Here is a 19216-nt window from a genome sequence, read left to right on the forward strand (position 1 = left end):
AGTATACCCTTGGGAGCCTAGAGGTGTAGTTTATAAGGGCTCAGCAAAATGTCTTCAAAATCTGTTTTAGTGGAAGATCATAGGAACTTTGCACTTCATAATCTGTATGTCTTAATATAGAAATAATCCTTTTAAATACTTTCCCCCAAATCTTCACGCAAACCTGATCCTCTGCGCAGTCGCTGTGGACCAGGAGGCGGTGATCACAGACACTGGTCAGTAATTAGAGATTCAGGGCTCGAAAGGAAGTGTGATGTGACCACCATTATCTTCTCTTTGTTCTCAGAGGCTATTGAGACTTGGATTCAAATCTAAGGTTCCCTTGTCCTTCTATCTTGAGTTTGTTCAAAAAGAGTAGCAGGGGAAGATGGTCTGATTAACCAGTTACCCCAGAGGAGAGGTCAGGTTTCTATTGCAGGACTATAGGAGGTCTGGCTCCAGGGCAAGAGTTTGGAAATGGTTTGGGGACCTGGCCCTCCTCCCTGCATTTAGTTCCCCGACCACTGCCTCTTGCTTGCCTTAAAATTCTCCATCATAAAACTTCCCTTTAGGCCCTGAGGCAAGTTTGGGCTCCCTCTGGCTTTGTGGAAAACCAGATGGTCTATGAACATAAAGATGCTCCACCTCCTAATCGCCTGGGCAGTGGAACCTCACACCCAGGAAGCTTGCCTTGGATTCATTCCAGTAAATAATGCTATACCACATGCGAATACCCTAGTGTTTTCTGTACTTAGAAGTAGTAAGTGGACGGGAATAAAATAACTGCTAAGGTTAGAAACTGATACTGGAGGAAGGGCATGGCGTCTGGGTTTCAGAAGTATATTTGCCCAAATAACAGGGTGTTTCTATTCCCAGCATTATGGGGGAGGAGGGTGGGAATCTTTTTTTTCACTGCACGAAGTGGCATGCGGGATCTTAGTTCCTCAACCAGGGATTGAACCCACACCTGCAGTGGGAGCACAGACTCTTTTAACCACTCGACCATGAAGGAAGTCCTGAAAATTCTTAAATAGAAAAGTTGAAATAATTTTATATCCTCCATTTAATTCTATAATTGCTACAAGTAACATTTTGCCGTGTTATCACATAACCAGCCATTCCTCCCTCCATCCATCCATCTGTTCAGTTTTTGGATACATTTCGAAGCACTGCTGCCGCTGCCAAGTCACCTCAGTCATGTCCGACTCTGTGTGACCCCAGAGACGGCAGCCCACCAGGCTCCTCTGTCCCTGGGATTCTCCAGGCAAGAACACTGGAGTGGGTTGCCATTTCCTTCTCCAGTGCATGAAAGTGAAAAGTGAAAGTGAAGTCGCTCAGTCATGTCTGACTCTTTGCAACCCCATGGACTGCAGCCTACCAGGCTCCTCCATTCATGGGATTTTCCAGGCAAGAGTACTGGAGTGGGTTACCATTGCCTTCTCCAGATTTCAAAGTACAGTTGCAGGCAGTACACGCTCCTAAACACTTACACGTGCGTATCATTAACTAGTGTGTTTGCCCTTTTGGGAGAGTCGGTAAGATTTGCATACAGTGAAATGGAGAGACCTCACGTTTACCACTGAAGTAACAAAGGCTTACACCTATCAATCCAACCCCTTGTCCCCCCAGCCCTTCGAGATCACTTCCACCCAAAAAGTTCTCTCCTGCTGCTGCCCAGGCCGTCTCCACCTCTACTTACCAGAGGCAACCCCTGTCTGATTGCCTTCAGGTGTGATCTTCACCCTCCATACTGTCGCTGGGCTCCCCAAGAAGGGGGCCTGCAGTTCAGGTAAGTGGTCGCCTCCCTTCACCATTTATCTTTCCTCAGTCCCTGCTGCTGTTCTGGAATTCGGATGTTTCTCTGTGAGCTGGTATTGCCTTCTCCCCAGAAATGAGTCCTAAAAACACTCCAGGAATTACAGGTTTTCTCCCTTTTCATTTACTTGTCTCTCAAACCCAACTGTTCTTTTTGTGCATTTTTTCATTGAGAATCCTAAATCATCTTTCTGCACCAAATCCAAGTTCTCCTGAATTGCCCAAAAACGGACGAAGAAATGGAGATCTCATGAATTTGATCATTGCAGTAAAGATCAAATCATTAAATTTGAAGATTTGATAGAAGTCATTCGATAGGTAGAAATCATTAAATTGGCAGGTACATCAAATTGGTTGAGGAAATCCAGGGTCAGTGAACTTAAACTGATGAATCATATTCAATTGAGAAAGAAAATAACACAAACACATTCAAAGTACTGGCCCTACCATTATGTTAAACAAGCTCAACTGGATCAAAGGGCACTTTTACTTGGGTCTCCCGTGTCTTTAACTTTATTCCCTGGGGCCTGCTCTTCCCCTGCCCCTGGATGGAATGTAGGGCAAGTCCCCGGCTTCCCCCATCAGTAGATGACGTGTCTGGTCCAGTGTAACAAAATGGCTAAAAGGTGTTTGAGATAGAAGCTGCCCCTTCCTCAGGCTGGGTGTGCTGCCAGCCTTGCCCCTGGCAGCGGAGGGAACAGTAAGTGCTTGACTGTGGCCTGTTTCCCCACCTTGAGCTGTCTTATTTGCAAAGAGGGGAGTGCGATGAGGAAAGTTCATACTTTATCAGTATTGTGATAAATACTGGCTTCTTCCTCTCGGAGCCTGGTGTGTGTTCAAAGCTGATGCTTGTGCTTCTGGTGCATTTTACTCAGTTTTCAAAACTCTGGCTCTTGTCCCCGCACCCCCCTTACCTTCCATCATGCAGGCCCAACCTTCCTTTCCCTTACTTGGATAATGCATTCTCTCTCGCTGGCCCCCTGTAACTTTCCTTTTGACTCCTGGTTCTCAGGGTCCTCTGCACACTCCCCCTCTGTTGATTCAAGGTGAAGCAGAATCACCCTCCCACCTCCCTCCACTCATGGTGAGACTTCAGCAAATTCCACAGCTTCTAGAAATTGTCCTGGATTTCTAGCTCTTTTGTGGGCTACAGCTCAGGAAGAAGTGTGAGTTCACTTGGGGCTGCTTTGTCTTGCAGTCCTGCATTTGTCCTGTTCCCCTCCTGGCACATGGTGAGTATTGCCTTGGGGTCTCAGCAGAAACTGAGATGAAAATACAATTTAACATCCTCGTTCACAAGATATATGTTGTTGAAGACTTGCCTAAAGGTGAGATGGAATAGGGAATTTCATCGTTTTTAATTCTCTGGGCTTAAGCACTGTTTTGACATACAAGATTGTTTTTTGGCTTTCAGGTAATAGGTTTTCATATATATTTAGGAAAAATATCATGAACAAAACCAGCAGACTACCTAAAACTTGTTTTTATTTTGCAAACTCCCTTTGCAAAAGAGTGCTTTGTTCATTCAGTTACTAGTGAATGCTTACTATATACTAGGTCCCAGTCTAGACATAAAGGAGACAGTGGCAAGAGCTTATTTCTAGTGAAGATGAGACGGCTGATTGAAAAACAAAAACCAAGCTATGCTTGGGCCCCACCCTAGGCCAATTTAATCATAATCCCTGAGTAAGCTCAGTTTGTAAAAGCTCCTTGGGTTTTTGTGACATACAGCTAAGGTTGAGAACCTCTGGCATAGTCCTTCATGCCCTGGTTAAGAGTATAGGAGGCTAAAACAAAAATATCATATAGAGATAAGAACTTTTGAAAGATTTAAAAAAATATGAAGGGAATAAATGCAACAGAAGAGCTGCAAGATTAAGTTGTTACGATGTCCCAAAAAGAGGGGAAAAAGAAAAAAAAGATTTTGTTCCAAGTTATAGTGTAAGTGATAAAACTACTTTAGACCCAGATCTGTCTGCTGTTGAGTAAAGAAGCAAACAGAGGCTCAGAGAAGGAGCCTGCTGGGTCATAAGGTAACTGGTGACCAACCAGACCAGCGGTTGTTCCACCCTCACGGGACAGCCAAGGCCAGCTCTGCCGTTCCTCAGGCCCACGAGTCCCAGGCAGAAACCCTCCAACAGCACAGAAGAGGCACTGCCCGGAGCTGACACTGTTTCCTCACCAGTCTTCTTTGAGCCCTTAGTGCCCAGCATCAGTGCTCAGCCCACACTCAGGCTCTGCTCGTATGGGTGGGAGAGCGCCCCTCAGATAGTGGGTGCTCAGAGGAGAGGTCCTCATCCAGCAGGTGTTCACTAAGCACATGCCATGTGCTATATTCTGTTTAGCAGCCAGGAGGAGGGCAGGGGCCAAATGTGGAGGAAATGCTGCCCTTAAGGGGCTTACATGTTAGTGGGAAAGAGAAATAAAATAATTTGTAAAATTATATAGCATATTAAATTTAAGCCCACAACGAGCTATCACTACATGACCATCATAATGGCTAAACACCAGATATCAACAAGTAAGCAGAGCAATTGGAACTCTCATATATCATTGATAGGATCTAAAATGGGACACTGTGTTAGTTCCAGGTGTACACCATGATTCAGTATCTGTACATTGTGAATGATCAGCACAGTCTAGTTAACATCTATCACCATACATAGTTACAGAATGTTTTTTCTTGTTATGGGAACTCTAAGGTCTACTCTTTTAGGAAATTTCAAGTATACAGTATTATTAAGCATAGTCACCATTGTGGTTCAGTCACTCAGTCGTGTCTTACTCTTTGCTGAACTATAGCACACCAGGCTTCCCTGTCCTTCACTATCTTCAGGAGTTTGCTTGAGTCAGTGCTTGATGTCCATCTAGTCAGTGATGCCATCCAACCATCTCATTCTCTGCTGCCCCCTTCTCCTGCCTTCAATAGTCATACCATGCTGTACATTATATCCCCATGACTTTTATATGTTTATTTTAACCATCTCCAACCTCTGGCTACCACCTATCTGCTCTGTTCTCAGTATCTGTGAATCTGTCTTTTTGTTTTATTTACTTGGTGTTTTTTTTCGTCCACACCTCATGGCTTACAGGATTTTAGTTTCCTGACCAGGAATCAAAACTGGGCCCTTAGCAGTGAGAGCGCAGAGTCCTTGCCACTGGACTGCCAGGGAATTCTATTTCCTTGCTTTTCATTTAAAAAAAAATGTTCATTTGGCTGCTTCAGGTCTTAGCTGTGGCATGCAGGATCTTCCTTGTGTCACAAGGAATGTTTCCTTGTGGTGCACAAGCTCTCTAGTTGTGGTGTGTGGGCGCAGTAGTTGCGGCTCATGGGCTTAGTTGCTCCTCGGCAAGTGGGATCTTAGTTCCCCTACCAGGGATTGAAGGTGCATTCCCTGCAGTGCTAGGTGGCTTCTTAACCACTGGACCACCAGGGAAGACCCTTTCTTGCTTTTAGATTTCACGGAGAAGTGAAATTATGGTCCATCCATGTTGTCGAAAATGACAAGATTTCCTTCCTTTTTTATGACTGAATAATGGAATATTTTCCATTGTGTGTGTGTGTGTATATATATATATATATATGCCATATTTATCTGTTCATCTGTTGATGGGCACATAGGTTGTATCCATGTCTTGGCTATTGTAAATAATGCTGCAGTGAGCGTTGTTGTTTAGTCGTTCAGTCGTGTCCAACTCTGGGGCGACCCCATGGACTGTAGCCCACCAGGATCCTCTGTCCATGGGATTTCCCAGGCAAGAATAATGGAGTGGGTTGCCATTTCCTTCTCCAGGGGATTTTCCCAACCCAGGGATTGAACCCGTGTCTCCTACTTGGCAAGCAGATTCTTCACCACTGAGCCACCTGGGAAGCCTGCAGTGAATGTAAGGGGTACTTTTATCTTTTCAAGATAGTGATTCTATTTTCTTTGGATAAATACTCAGAAGTGGAATTGCTGGATCATATGATAGTTCTACTTTCTGTTTTTTGAGGAGCCTCCATGGTGTTTTCCATAGTTGTTGGGACCAATTTACTCTCCCAACAGTGCACGAGGGTTCTCTTTTTTCCACATCCTCACCAACACTTGTTATTTCTTGTCTTGAGAATAGCCATTCTAACAGTTATGAGCTGCCATCTCCATGGTTTTTATTTGAATTTCCCTGATGATTAGTGATACGAGCACCTTATCATGTACATATTGGCCATCTGTATGCCTTTTTTGGAAAAAAATGTCTACTCAGGTCCTCTGCCCATTTTTTAATTGGATTGCTTGTTATTGTTGAGTCATATGAATTATGTATATATTTTGGATAGAAACCCTTTATATCCAAAACCCCTAAAATTTGTTGTATAAATTTTCTCCTATCTGGTACGTTTCTTTTCATTTTGTTGATGTACAGAGCTTTTAAGTTTGATATAGTCCCAGTTGTTTATTTTTGCTTCTGTCGACTTTGCTTTTGGTGTCAGTTCTAAAAAATCATCACCACGGGGACTTCTTTGGCTGTCTGGTGGTTTAGACTCCATGTTTCCAATGCAGAGGGCATGGATTCAGTCCCTGGTAGGGGAGCTAAGATCCCACATGCCATGCAGCATAGCAAAAAAAAAAATCATCACCAAGACTGATGTCAAGGACCTTACCATCTATTTTGTCTTCTAGGAGTTTTACGGTTTCAGGAATTACAGTCCAGACTTTATTCCGAGTTGATTTTTGTGATTTTTTTGTATGGTGTCTAGTGTCTAGTATCATTCTTGTGCACATGGCTGCCCAGTTTCCCCAGGAAGACTGTCCTTTCCCCATTGTGTATTCTTGGTTTCTTTGTAGGTAAGTTGACTAGATATGCATTGGCTTATTTCTGGGCTGTCTATTTTGTTCCATTGATCTATGTGATACCATTTTATTATAGCTTTGTAATGTCGTTTGAAATCAAGGAGTGTGATGCCTCCAATTTTCTTCTTCTTTTTCAAATTTCTTTGGCTATTCTTAGTCTTTTGTTCTATTTCTGTGAAAAAGGCCATGGTAATTTTAATAGGGCTTTCATTGACTCTGTAGATTGCTTTGGATAGTATAAACATTTTAACAGTATTAATTCTTCTAGTCCTAATGAGCACAGAGTATCTTTCCATTTATTTGGGTCTTCAATTTCTTTCATCAGTGTCTTCTAATTTTCAGGGTACAGGTCTTTCACCTCCTTAAATTTATGCCAATGTAATTCATTCTTTTTGATGCAAGTTTAAATGGGACTGTTTTCTTATTCTTAATTTCTCTTTCTGATAATTCATTTTTGTATATAGAAATGCAACAGATTTTTGTATATTGATTTTGTATCGTGCAACTTTTCTGAATTTATTAGCTCTAACAGTTTTTTGGTGGCATCTTTAGTATTTTCTATGTAGAATACCATGTCATCTGCAAAGAGTGACAATTTTACTTTTTCCTTTGTGATTTGAATAGTTTTCATTTATTTTTCTTGCATAATCGCTCTGGCTAGGACTTCCAATACTATGTTGAATAAATACAGTGAGAGTGGGAATGTGCTTGTCTTGTTCCTGATTTTAGAGGAAAAGTTTTCATCTTTGAGTATGATGTTAGCTAAGAGCTAGTCATATATGACCTTTATTACACTGAGGTATGGTCCCTCTGTACCCACTGTGTTGAGATTTTTATCATCAATGGATGTTGAATTGCAACTTACTGAAATACATCAAAAAGATTTAAAAAGAAAAAAGAAAAATGGATGGATTGACAGATAGTAATGAACTAAGTGTTAGATGTAGAATGTACTTGGTGAGTATATGGGAGGTCATTGAACAATTATTAAATAAATAAATTTATTAAATAAAACAGGTGTTTTATTTGCTTGAAATTTTTCATCATAAAACTGTTAGAAAAACATATATTAGAAGGTGATAACTGCTCTGGGGAAAATTAAGCAAAGTATTGGGAGGGAGGACAGAGTGACTGGGGTGGGAGCTGCAATATTCAATAAGATCATGAAGGCTTCCTTCGAGCAGAACTTGGAAATGAGTGTGTCACAAAGTTTTAGGGAAGAATGCTCCAGGCAAAGAGACCAGTAAGTGCAGAAATGCCCTAGAGCAGATGTGTGTCTGGGATTCCCAGAATCGTGATAGCAAGGCCACCAGTGCAGTTGAAGCCAAGAGGGCAAGAGTGAGGTAGATAAACCTAGAGAAGCAACAGGGGAGAAGATCCTACAGGCCTCACAGGCTAACTGTTCAGCCTTTGACTTTTAACGATTGGGGTGTAGGAATAACCTGATCCAACACCTGTGTGCCCACGATGACTCTTGTCATTGTAGTGAGACCAGTCTCAAGTGGGCAAGGCCAAAGCAAGGAGACCAGGGAGGAAACAATGGAAGAAGACAGGCAAGAGGTGATGGTGGCTCTGACTTGAAAGGCAGGAGTGGAAGTAGAAAGAAGAGGTAAGATTCTGGAGCTACTTTGAATGTAGAACTAAGAGGATGTGGGCATGGATAGTATGTGGGGGTATGGGAAAGAAAGGAGTCAAAGATGACAGATGGAGTCAGGGAAGATTACGATTAGAGTCCATTTTGCGGAAAGATCATGGGTTCATTTTGAGTAGGTCAAGTTTGAGATGTCTGCTAGACTTCCATCTAGAGACATAAAACAGGCCAGGCCTTTGGATTCAGGGACAATGCAGAGACAAGCAGTGAGGAAGAGTAACCAGGGGACTGGTGGAGGGGGTGTCAGCCCTGCTGCTGACGGGCCAGGTAGGAGGAAGATGGGGCAGAGACTGTGGGATTTGGGGATGGGTTGTCCCCAAAGGCTTAGCCTGACAAAAGAAAGGTGTAGTCACTTCCTCAAGGCCATGGCCGACCTAATTCTTCCAGTTGCTCTTAATGGTTCTTATCACAATCTCCTGCAACTTTGTGTATGTGGGATGTGTGCACTTTGACACACAGCTCTAGATCAAGAGTCAGCAAACTAAAGCCCTCAGGCCAAATTTGTTTGTTTTAGCAAATATTATTGGGGCACAGTCATGCCCGTTCAGATTGTTTAGGCCTGTTTCTGCACTCCAGCAGAACCGCTTGGTTTCCAGAGACCATACGGCCTGCAAAGTTGAAAATATCTAGTTGGCTGACCCTGTCTCTCCCTCTTTCACTACAGGAATATTCTGTTGTTCTGTTGTTGTTGTTCTGTTACACAAGAAATTTAATGATTAGACATTAGGTGCCTCCCCCCCTTTTTTTGGCTATTAGGAAAATGTTCCAACAAACATACCTAACTGTATTTCTTTGGGCTCATATGTACATCTGGATTGCAGGAATATGAGCATCTTCAGTGTTGGTAGATTTTGTCAAATTGCTCTCCAGTGAAGTGGAAATGACTCACACTTTCATCAGCAGTGTAAAGAGTTCTCATTTTCCTGTACTACCCTAAAACTTAGTATTGTATGTTGTTAGACTGTATTAGTTAGCAATGTTTCATTATTTGTAGATTCCTTTGGGTTTTCTGACTGTGGATGATAGTTTTGCTCCTTTCTTGTCTTGGTGCTCTGGCTGGGCCCTCCACACAATAATGCATTTTGTTCAATGATATAATTCCAAATTTTGTTCCTGGCTCTAAAGAGAATAATGCTTAACATTTACCATAGAGCATGGTGTTTTACCATTAAGTATAATATTTGACACAGGTTTGAGTTTTTTTATTTTTATGTAGGGAAAACTCAACTAGAAAACCATCTGGACTCATTTTTTGTATATGGCTACCTGGTTTGTCTACTTCTTTTTAAATTGGTCTGGCATCACTTCTCGGCCTTTTGGCTAAGATCAAGTGTAAATTGGTCTGGCAAACTATCTTTTTTCTAGAAACTTGTCCATTTCATCTAATTTTTTAATGTATTGGTATAAAGTTTATAATCTTATTTTGTCATTTCTGCTGTATCTGTAGTTATATCCCTCTTGTACATTATGTGTTAGTCACTCAGTCATGTCCAACTCTTTTCGACCCCATAGTCTGTCCATGGAATTTTCTAGACAAGAATACTGGAGTGGGTTGCCATTCCCTTCTCCAGGGGATCATCCCAACCCAGGGATCAAACCTGGGTTTCCTGCATTGCAGGCAGATTCTTTACTGTCTGAACTACAGGGGAAGCCCTTTTGTTTATTTTATTGGTCTTTTGAAAGATCCAGGTTTGTTTTGTGGTCCATATTAGTGCTTCTGTTTTCTATTTCTTCAATTTCTGCTCTTCATTATCTTCCACTTTCTTTGGGTTTACACTTACTGCATTCTAAAATTCTTTGACACTCTGCTCATAAATTTTCCATATTTCTTCTTACCTAATATCACTAATAAAGATCTTTTAAATTCTGCTTTAGTTCCCTGTACCCTCAACCTGGAGTTTTTATATGTATTCTCATTTTTAGTTTGACCCAAGTAGTTTTCATTTCCATATGATTTCATCTTGAAGTAAAGAGTTTTCTATAAGTGTTTTAAATATCTGAAGACCTAGAGTTTACTCTGCTCGTGTTTGTGGTCAGAGAACATGGTCTGTATGAAATTTATTATTTGATATCTATTGAGATTTGTCTTGGGGCCTAGTAATCAGATCATTTTTTATTCTTGTATGCCTGAAAGTAACATATTGGGTTCAAGTTTCTACCAGGGTCCATTGATTAGCATTATTAATAGTATTAAAATCTTCTGTATCCTTTTTTTTTTTTTTTTTGACTGGTCTATCAGTTACTGAACGAGGTCTTAAGTCTCCCACTGTGATGAAGGATATGGCCATATCTCCTTGTATCCTGTCACTTTTGCTTCATATTCTTTAAGTCTTTTATTTTTTTAAACTCTAACACACAAGTTTGGAATTGTTCTATCTCCTTAGAAAATTATTCTTTCCATCATTTTGTGTTGACCCTCTTCATCACTAATATTAATGTCTTTAGTCTTAAGGCTATACTTTCAGGGATCATTTCTATAGTTCGTTACTTTCTATTCTTTTAGCGTTTGGAAATACTATTTACCTTCTGAAGTGTTTGGAGATACATACTTGACTTTACAAAGCCAGGTAATTACTAAGTATCTTTATCCTCCTCTTCTCAAATAAATGAAGCTTCTCAGAACACTTAAATTCCAATTACCCTCTCCAGTCCTACCTGTTGTCATATTCTGGTCCTTGCTCTGCACTCCACAAACTCACCACTCATGTTCTATAGCGGGTGCTTGTTTAGATGGACTTCCATGCTTAGAGTTACTTGCCATTTTTCTAATTTCTTCCCTTTAACGTTCTGCAAATTCACTACAAAGTGTTTAGATGAGATTTATTTTTATTTATTCTGTTCCAGATTTTAGGTGAGGATCCTCATCTTTAATCAATTTTGGAAGTTGTTCAGGAATTGCCTCTCCCACATTCTCTTCTCTCCTTCTGGAACACTGATTGGACCTGAGTTCTCCTCACTTTACCATTCCTGGTCCCTTTCTCTTTTATATGTTCCATCTGGCTTGTTTTCTGGCTCATTGCTTCTGATCTTTCATCCAGTTCAGTGATTTTCTCTTCTGCTGTATCTAATAGGCTTTCTTGCCTCATCCTTTGAGAACTTGACTTTCAATAGCTGTTTTTCAGAAATTCCATGTAAAACTTTCACGCTCCTTTTTAGTGTCTTGCTCCAAGTGTCTTCATGTGTTAATCCCCCACCCCGACCACCACCTTTATCTTTCTCTTAACCAAGAACTCCACAAAGACAAGGACGTTTGTTTTAGTGCTGTCATCCCCAGTGCCTCCTACCGTCCCTGGAACGGAACAGGCTGTGAGCGCTGTCAGATGACACAGTGACAGTGGGGACAGGAGGATGCTGTGCCGCAGCCCGGCCCGCCCCTCCCGCCGGCGGAGCTCCGAGTCTGCTCCCCCAGCTGCCTTGGCCTCGCAGGAACTACAGCTTCCCCTCAGACTCAGCCTTAGAGAGACGGCACCCCTCCGCGCCCGCACCTGCGCAGGCCGTGACGTCACGGGACTGTGACGCGTCCTGGGAGCCCCGCCCCTTCGCGGCGCGGGGCCGGGAATGCAGGCTCTCTGCGCCGTGACGTCACGGGTCCGGGCGGGTGGATTTTGCGTCGGCCCAATGGGAGAGGCGCGCCGGCCTCCCCTTTAAGGAATGTTGTGACCTGACGTCACCCGGGCGAGTTACCTCCCCGAGCCGCCGCCGCCGGGCTCAGCGCGAGCCCCGGAGCCCTTGTGCGCGAGGCGCGGAGCCCCCGGAGCCCCCGGACCGCAGCCACATCCCTGCGTCGCGCGCCCCGGAGGTCCGGCCTGCGCGCCCCGCCGGGCCGGCGCGATGCCCTCAGACCGGCCTTTCAAGCAGCGGCGAAGCTTTGGTGAGGCCCAGCGGGCGATCTGCGAGCGCGGGGTAGGGGCGTGGGGGGTGGGGGTGTTGGCCGACCGACCCGACTGCCGCAGGTGACGTCAGCTCCGTGACGTCAGGCTCGGGCTGGACCCCCGGGCTGGGAAGCCTGCTAGGGCCTGGGCCGGGGCCTCTGCCTCCCATCTCTGTGTTGTGCCTGGGCTGTGGGGCCCGACGGCCCCGGGGGCGGGAGCTTCGAGGAGGCGGGGCGGGGTCGGGGCCGCCCCGCGGGTACCCGCGGGGCGGAACCTCGGCCCGGCCTCATCCCCGCCTGCTGTCCGTAGCCGACCGCTGTAAAGAGGTGCAGCAGATCCGCGAGCAGCACCCCAGCAAAATCCCGGTGAGTCCCGCCGCCCCCTCCCATCCCGGCCCGACCCAGGCCCCAACTCGGGCTCACGCGTCCCCCGCCCCACCCCGTTCCCAGGTGATCATCGAGCGCTACAAGGGTGAGAAGCAGCTGCCGGTCCTGGACAAGACCAAGTTTCTGGTCCCGGACCATGTCAACATGAGCGAGTTGGTCAAGATCATCCGGTGAGCGGGCAGCAGCTGTCAGAGGGGGACTTGGGTTCTGCTGGGATCAGGCAGGGCGCTGGGTCTTTCGGTGAAGGAAGGGGTGGAGGTGGGGTATGGGACCAGGAGCTGGGTCCCTGTTCTGGGGAGGTTGGAAAAGGTCAAGGTCAAGGCTGGGGTCAGTGTCCAGTCAGAGATAAGCGCCTCTAGAAGGGCCTGGGATGGGTGTGAAATGGAGGATCAGGGTCATTTTGGGGAGGGGGTCGGCTGCGCTCCCCAACAGCCAGGCCTCTCACTGTGTGCTTGCCTCCCGCCCCCGGCAGGCGCCGCCTGCAGCTCAACCCCACTCAGGCCTTCTTCCTGCTGGTGAACCAGCACAGCATGGTGAGCGTGTCCACGCCCATCGCGGACATCTATGAGCAGGAGAAGGACGAGGATGGCTTCCTCTACATGGTCTACGCCTCCCAGGAAACCTTCGGCTTCTGAGCCAGCAGTAGGGGGGGTTGGCTTGGGCATGGGGGAGGGGGGCCTGTCAGGCTCTGCCCAGGGAGCTCCTCGCACCTGAACTGAGCTGCCTCTGCCTCTGCCCCTGGTGGGTGGGGCAGAGGTGCCACCTCCTAGCCAGGGGGTACCAGCTGCACCTCCTCTGCCCCTGGGTGGATCCTGGCCCAGTTATGTTAGGGGGTTGCTCTTCTGGGTGCTGGCTGGGATTGGGGAGAGTGGGGAGCAGCCCCCAGCACCCCTGCTCTGTGTGGTTTGTCTTTTTTTTAGGCCCCTGCCTGTCTGCCTGTCTGCCCATCTGCCCCTCCCCGACCTGAGGCGCTGCCCCTCCTGGACCTGCCCACCCCTAAAGGACTGGCCCTGGGCTCACCTGGTCTTGATGTGGTGTATGGATCTGTGGTCACTGTCCCTCTGCAGAATAAAGATTGCTCAGGCCTGCCTGGCCCTCTGCCTCCAGCTGCTTGGGGACTGGGAAGGGCTGGGGGTGGGGAGAGGACCGCCCCACATCATTTTTGGCGGCCGGCACACAGACCTGTGTTCTGTGGACTCAGAGCTCTCAGGAGACCCACACCTGTGTGTAGTGCCCCACGGCAGTATTACGGGTCACGCCCATCCCTTCCAAGAGCGCAGTGTGGATCCAGGGTAGACGTTTTCGTAACAAAAAACATTTATTAAGTAGCCACAACCTAACAAACCCTGCTCACCTGCTTCGTCCCCTTTCCTGCTTGAGAGGGAGGGCTCCTTGGTATGTAGAGCCACAAAGTGGGCGATCCAAGGGGAGATGCTCCTGGTGACTCCCCCCACGGACCTTGCTGCTGGCCTTGGCTCCTCACTGGTACCAGCAGTCGCCCTGGACTCAAACCTCATCTGCCCTTGGACTTGCCTACTGGCCACTCTGGTTAGAGGGCCTGGCCCAGCTGCTGGCCCTTTCACCCGGAAGTCTGTGCAGCCTTGTGCCTGGCCAGGCCTACTTGAGCACAAGCATGGCCTCTGTGCCGTCCTTGGCGGTCAGGTAGAGGCCGTGTGTGAGGTAGTACTCGCGCCGCAGGAAGGCATAGAAATAATCGGAGATGAGCAGGATCTGGGGGGAGAGAGAGGTTGTGAGAAGCTTCATGATACCTGCCCCTGAACCTTGGGTTGCTGAGAGGCCAGGCTGGTGTTGGGGAGACGCTGCCCAAGGAACCCCCCACCTCAGGGCATACGCTTGACCCCACAGGGTCTCACTGGCCCCTCAGAAGTTGCTCTACCTCCTCCACCATGATCTTCCACCCCAAGCCCTGGCCTCAGCTCTACACTGGTGCCCCTCTATCTCACCTGGGTGCCCACTGGGCCTTTCATCCCAGCCGTATCCCCTGTCAAACCTGCTTCTCCCACTGGGAACCTATATCCCCCATCTTCCATTCAGGTATTCAGGCCACAGAATCAGCAGACTCGTCTCTTCCCCACACCAAGCCCCCAAGCCTGCTTCTGTATCTGTCTGTCCCCACAGATATCACCCTGGACAAAGCCACTGTCATACAAACAGCAGTAGTCTCCTCCTGCCCCACCCTAGCAGCAGAGGTTGCTTTTCAAAACACAAATCTGGTCATGCTGCTTCCCAGCTTAAGGCCTTGTAAAGGTGCTCCACGGCTCTTCAGGTGAAGATCAAACACTCTGGGGCTCCGAAGCCTTGCACCTGGTATGTCTGCTTCAGCCTCTCCCGTGGTCCACCTCACTCAGCTCCAGCCACACTGGCCTCTTCCCTCCCAGTGCCGGATCTTTAGTGTTTCCTCTGTCTGAAATGTTCTCTTTCCCTTTCATCTCGTCAACACCTGCTTTCCCTTCAGGCTCAAAAAGGATCACTTCTTCAGGGAAGCCTCCCTCACACCCCAGATTGGGTCTTGAAATCATTAACTTCTATGGTACCACAGACCCATCCAAATTGCAGTTCTACCTTCATCGGTGTGACTGCCTGATGACCGTGGCTCCTCCCCTGGCCTGGGCAGGGTCCAGAGTGATTCTGCCATCACGGTGTCTGTGCCTGGCTTGGTCTGTCTGTCCTCTCTGGGCCCCAGAACTGAGAGGGCCCTAGCAGCGCAGTCCACCAGCCCTGAAGTGAACAGGGATTTGCCAAGGCCCCCGAACCTTGGACCTGCAGTCTTACAATTCCATTCATCCCAAGCTCCCAGGACCTCTGGTGCCTGAAGCAGGACAGATGTGGGGAGAGGGGCTCCCCTCTGCAGACACCACCAGTTCTCAGGCACTTAAATGCCTTTCAGACTATCCTGGCTATGGCCTAAAGGCAAGTCAGAGGTGGGCAGTGGAACCTGGGGTCTCAGCCTCTGACCCCCCCAGGCCCCTGTCCTGGAAAGCCTCCCTCACACGTGGGCAAGAAAGAGCAGAGGGGTCTGGAGGAGGCCCTCGGAACCCACAACATCAATGGCCTCAGGACCATGACCTGCCATTCTGTCAACCGCAGGAACTCATCTGGAAGGCTGATGGAACCCATCTTACAGATGAGGAAACTGAGGCACCAAGAATTCAGTAGCTGGCCTAAGACTGTACTGGGAGAGCTGGGCTGGTAGTCATCACCCTGCAAGGTGATACACCTGGGCCCCAGCGTGCAAAAGGCCCAGAACCCTGCCGCTGAGGCTGTCAGAGCAGAGGCCCTGAGGCCTTGTCCCACAACTGCCCGTAGGGCACAGTTACCACAGCAAGGGCAGTCCTCACCCCCCGCAGTCACTTCCTCACCCAGGTCCAAGTGCCTGGGGAAGGGGCGCCTGGAGCTGGTGGGGACTGATCCCTGAGCCAGGTCAGGTGACGGCAGGTGCAGAGTCACAGTTCATAACAAAACTCCAATGTCACACATAATCAACTGGCCAAACAGGAGGTCAAAATACTAGGTTATTAGTTTGAACCATATGAAACTGCCATTTATGCAGATCAAAAATGGTTGAGTATTAACAATTTCATATGATTCAACTTAATATAAACCGGAAGAAAATCAAGAAAGAGTAGTAATCAGAAGTACCAGAGCAAATAAGGAGTTATTCTTTCTCCTTACAAGCCTAAACTTTGTAAATTATATATTCAAGTTATGGTGATAAAAATTAAAATCCAATTAAAAACAATCAGTCAATAAATGACTGAATAAATAAATAAGTGGAGAATTCTTTTTGGAATCCTTTCAAGAGAATTCCAAATAATATATGTAGAGACTCTCCCCTTAGGAGGAGGAATTTAATTCTTACTCACTTGTCACCCCCTGCCCCCGAGCTTAGGGGAGACTTCGTGACTCACTTCCAAAGAACAGGGAAAAGAGAAAATAGCAACTCTGCCCTGGAGAAGCCTGGCAAACACTATCTTAACCAAACGATTAAGGGTAAACAGCAAGAAGTGTGGCTAGTGTATACTGCCTGAGCTTCCCAAAAACCTTAAATGTGGCCTCATGATGAGAAAAGCATCAGACAAACCCAGAGGGGACACTCTCCGGGATACCTGGCCATGATACCTCAAGACTGTCTGTGTCACGAGAAATTAGGAAAGAGAATGGGAGCAGAGGACACAGGGGAGATGTGACAACTGCATGTAGTGTGGTACTGGGGGCTTGATCCTGGGAGAAAAAGACGACATTACAGGGAAAGCTGGTGAAATCCACATCAGATCTGGGGTTTGGTTAGTCAACAGACTAACAGTTACCAGGGTCAGTTTCTTGGTTTGGACAAACATACCATGGTAATGGGGCTTCCCCAGTGGCTCAGTAGTAAAGAACCTGCCTGCTAATGCAGGAGACATAAGAGTCATGGGTTTAATCCCTGGGTGGGGAAGATCCCCCGGAGGAGGGCATGGCAACCCACTTCAGTATTCTTGCCTGGAGAATCCCCACAGACAGAGGAGCCTGGTGGGCTACAGTCCATGGGGTTGCAAAGAGCTGGACATGACTGAAGTGATCAAGCATGTACGCACTGTGGTAATATAAGATGTTAACATGGGAAACTGGGTAGGAGGCATATGGAAATTCTCTGTACTATAAATTTATTCCAAAATTTAAACATTTTAAAAAGCAATGTATTATTGTTATATGCAACAACATAAATGAGCCTCAAAAATATCTTGCTGACTGAAAGAAAGCTTCAGGAAATGTATGTGAAGATTTGTGTTTTTCCATTAATAAAGGAAACTGAAGATGACTCGACGAAATGGAAAAATATCTCATGCTCTTGGATTGGAAGAATTAATATTGTTAAAATGGCATGCTACCCAAAACGATCTACAGATATAATGTGATCCCTATCAAATTACCCATGACATTTTTCACAGAACTAGAAAAAAATAATCCTAGAATTTATATGGAACACGAAAGACCCAGAACTGCCAAAGAAATTCTGAGGAAAAAGAACAAAGCAGGAGGCATAACCATCCTTCAGATAATACTATGAACTGACTTCAGATAATACTACGAAAGTTACAATAATCAAAATGTCATGATACTATCACAAAAGAAGATATGGATCATAGAATAGAAAGCCTAGAAGTAAATCCACACACCTCCAATTAATTTTCAACAAAGGAGGTGAGAATAATCAACCGGGAAAAGACAACCTCTTCAGCAGGGGTGTTGGGAAAGCAGGACAGCTGCATGAAATCAGCAGTAAGAACACATCCTCCCACCATACACAAAAATAAACTCAAAATAGCTTAAAGACTTAAACATAAGACATGACACCATAAAACTGGAACACAGGCAACATTCTCTGACATAAATTGTGCCAATGTTTTCTTAGGTCAGTCTCCCAAGGAAATAGAAATAAAAGCAAAAACAAACAAATGGGACCTAATCAAGCTTATAGGTTTCTATACAGCAAAGGAAACCAGAAACAAAATGAAGAGACAACCTACAGAATGGGAGAAAATATTTGCCAATGATGTGACTGACAAGGGCTTAATTTCCAAAATATACAGCTTATACAGCAACCCAACTGAAAAATGTGCAGAAGGACTAAATAGACATTTCTCCAAAGACGACATACAGATGGCCAACAGGCACATGGAAAGATGCTCAACGTCGCTAATTATTAGAGAAAAGGAAATCAAAACTACTATGAGATACCACCTTACACTGGTCAGAATGGCCACCATTAAAAAGTCCACAAATAACAAATGTTCTGGAGAGGGTGTGGAGAAGAGAACCCTCCTATGCTGTTGGTGGAAATGGAAGTTGGTGCAGACACTATGGAAAACAATATGGAGCTTCCTCAGAAAACTTAAAAACAGAGCTGCCATATGATCCAGCAATTCTGCTCCTGGGCATATATCCAGAAAAAAACCTAATTCAAAAAAGATACATATCCACAGCAGCACTATTCCCAATGGCTGAAACATGGAAACAACCTGAACGTTCATGGACAGACGAACAGGTACAGAACACACACATAAACAGAGTGCTACTTGGCCAAAAAGAATAAAGAACCAAGTAATGCCCGCTTGTAGCAACATGGATGGAACTAGAGATCATTATACTAAACGAAGTCAGTCAGAAGAGAAAGACAAGTATCATATATCATTTATATGTGGAATCTAAAATATGACACACATGGACTTCTCTACAAAACAGAAACAGACACACACATAGAGAACAGACTTGCAGCTGGCAAGAGGGTGGTGGGGGAGGGACTGAGTGGGAGTTTGGGGCTAGCAGAAGCAAACTGTTATATATAGAATGGAATGACAAGGTCTTACTACACAGCACAGGGAGCTACATTCAATATCCTGTGATAAGCCACAATGGAAAAGAACATTAAGAAAGATAGGGACTTCTTTGGTGGTCCAGCAGCTGAGACTCCACGCTTCCACTGCAGGGGCACGGGTTCGATCCCTGGTCAGGGAACTAAGATTCCGCATGCCACATAGCAGCCAAGGGAGAAAAAAAATGTATATAACTGAATCACTTTGCTGTACAGCAGAAATTAACACAATATTGTAAATCAACTATATGTCAATAAAAATTTTTAAAAAGATTTGTGTTTTTCATTATATGTAAATTTCACATAAGAAA

The 19216-nt window shown here is 45.8% G+C and overlaps 2 protein-coding genes and 1 pseudogene across 2 annotated transcripts in view; 2 read left to right on the top strand and 1 right to left on the bottom strand.

The window, feature by feature from the left end:
* Positions 1-10723: 10723 nt before the first annotated feature.
* Positions 10724-10807, top strand: LOC136161950 (small nucleolar RNA U3; annotated as a pseudogene).
* A 1114-nt stretch (positions 10808-11921) lies between these two features.
* Positions 11922-13626, top strand: MAP1LC3A (microtubule associated protein 1 light chain 3 alpha). Its single transcript, XM_065921853.1, has 5 exons — positions 11922-12145; positions 12456-12511; positions 12596-12702; positions 13005-13174; positions 13453-13626. Exons 1-4 carry the CDS (start codon positions 12106-12108, stop codon positions 13165-13167), a joined length of 366 nt encoding a protein of 121 aa, XP_065777925.1. The 5' UTR covers positions 11922-12105; the 3' UTR covers positions 13168-13174; positions 13453-13626.
* Positions 13627-13831: 205 nt separating this feature from the next.
* The window catches only part of PIGU (phosphatidylinositol glycan anchor biosynthesis class U), an 89693-nt gene continuing 84308 nt past the window's right edge, over positions 13832-19216 (bottom strand). The window contains exon 12 of the mRNA XM_065921855.1: positions 13832-14263. Coding sequence (XP_065777927.1) covers positions 14150-14263 — 114 coding nt within the window. The 3' untranslated portion in view covers positions 13832-14149. The remainder of the gene's footprint in view (positions 14264-19216) is intronic.

Source organism: Muntiacus reevesi, chromosome 2 (genome assembly GCF_963930625.1).
Source record: "Muntiacus reevesi chromosome 2, mMunRee1.1, whole genome shotgun sequence".
Taxonomy (NCBI): domain Eukaryota; kingdom Metazoa; phylum Chordata; class Mammalia; order Artiodactyla; family Cervidae; genus Muntiacus; species Muntiacus reevesi.

What these genes read in the sequence shown, in the direction of transcription:
- MAP1LC3A (XM_065921853.1), top strand. Translation starts at nt 12,106, where the DNA reads ATGCCCTCAGACCGGCCTTTCAAGCAGCGGCGAAGCTTTG. An exon ending in CAAGCAGCGGCGAAGCTTTG is followed by an intron (nt 12,146 to 12,455) that starts GTGAGGCCCAGC and finishes TGCTGTCCGTAG; the next exon opens with CCGACCGCTGTAAAGAGGTG. An exon ending in GAGTTGGTCAAGATCATCCG is followed by an intron (nt 12,703 to 13,004) that starts GTGAGCGGGCAG and finishes CGCCCCCGGCAG; the next exon opens with GCGCCGCCTGCAGCTCAACC.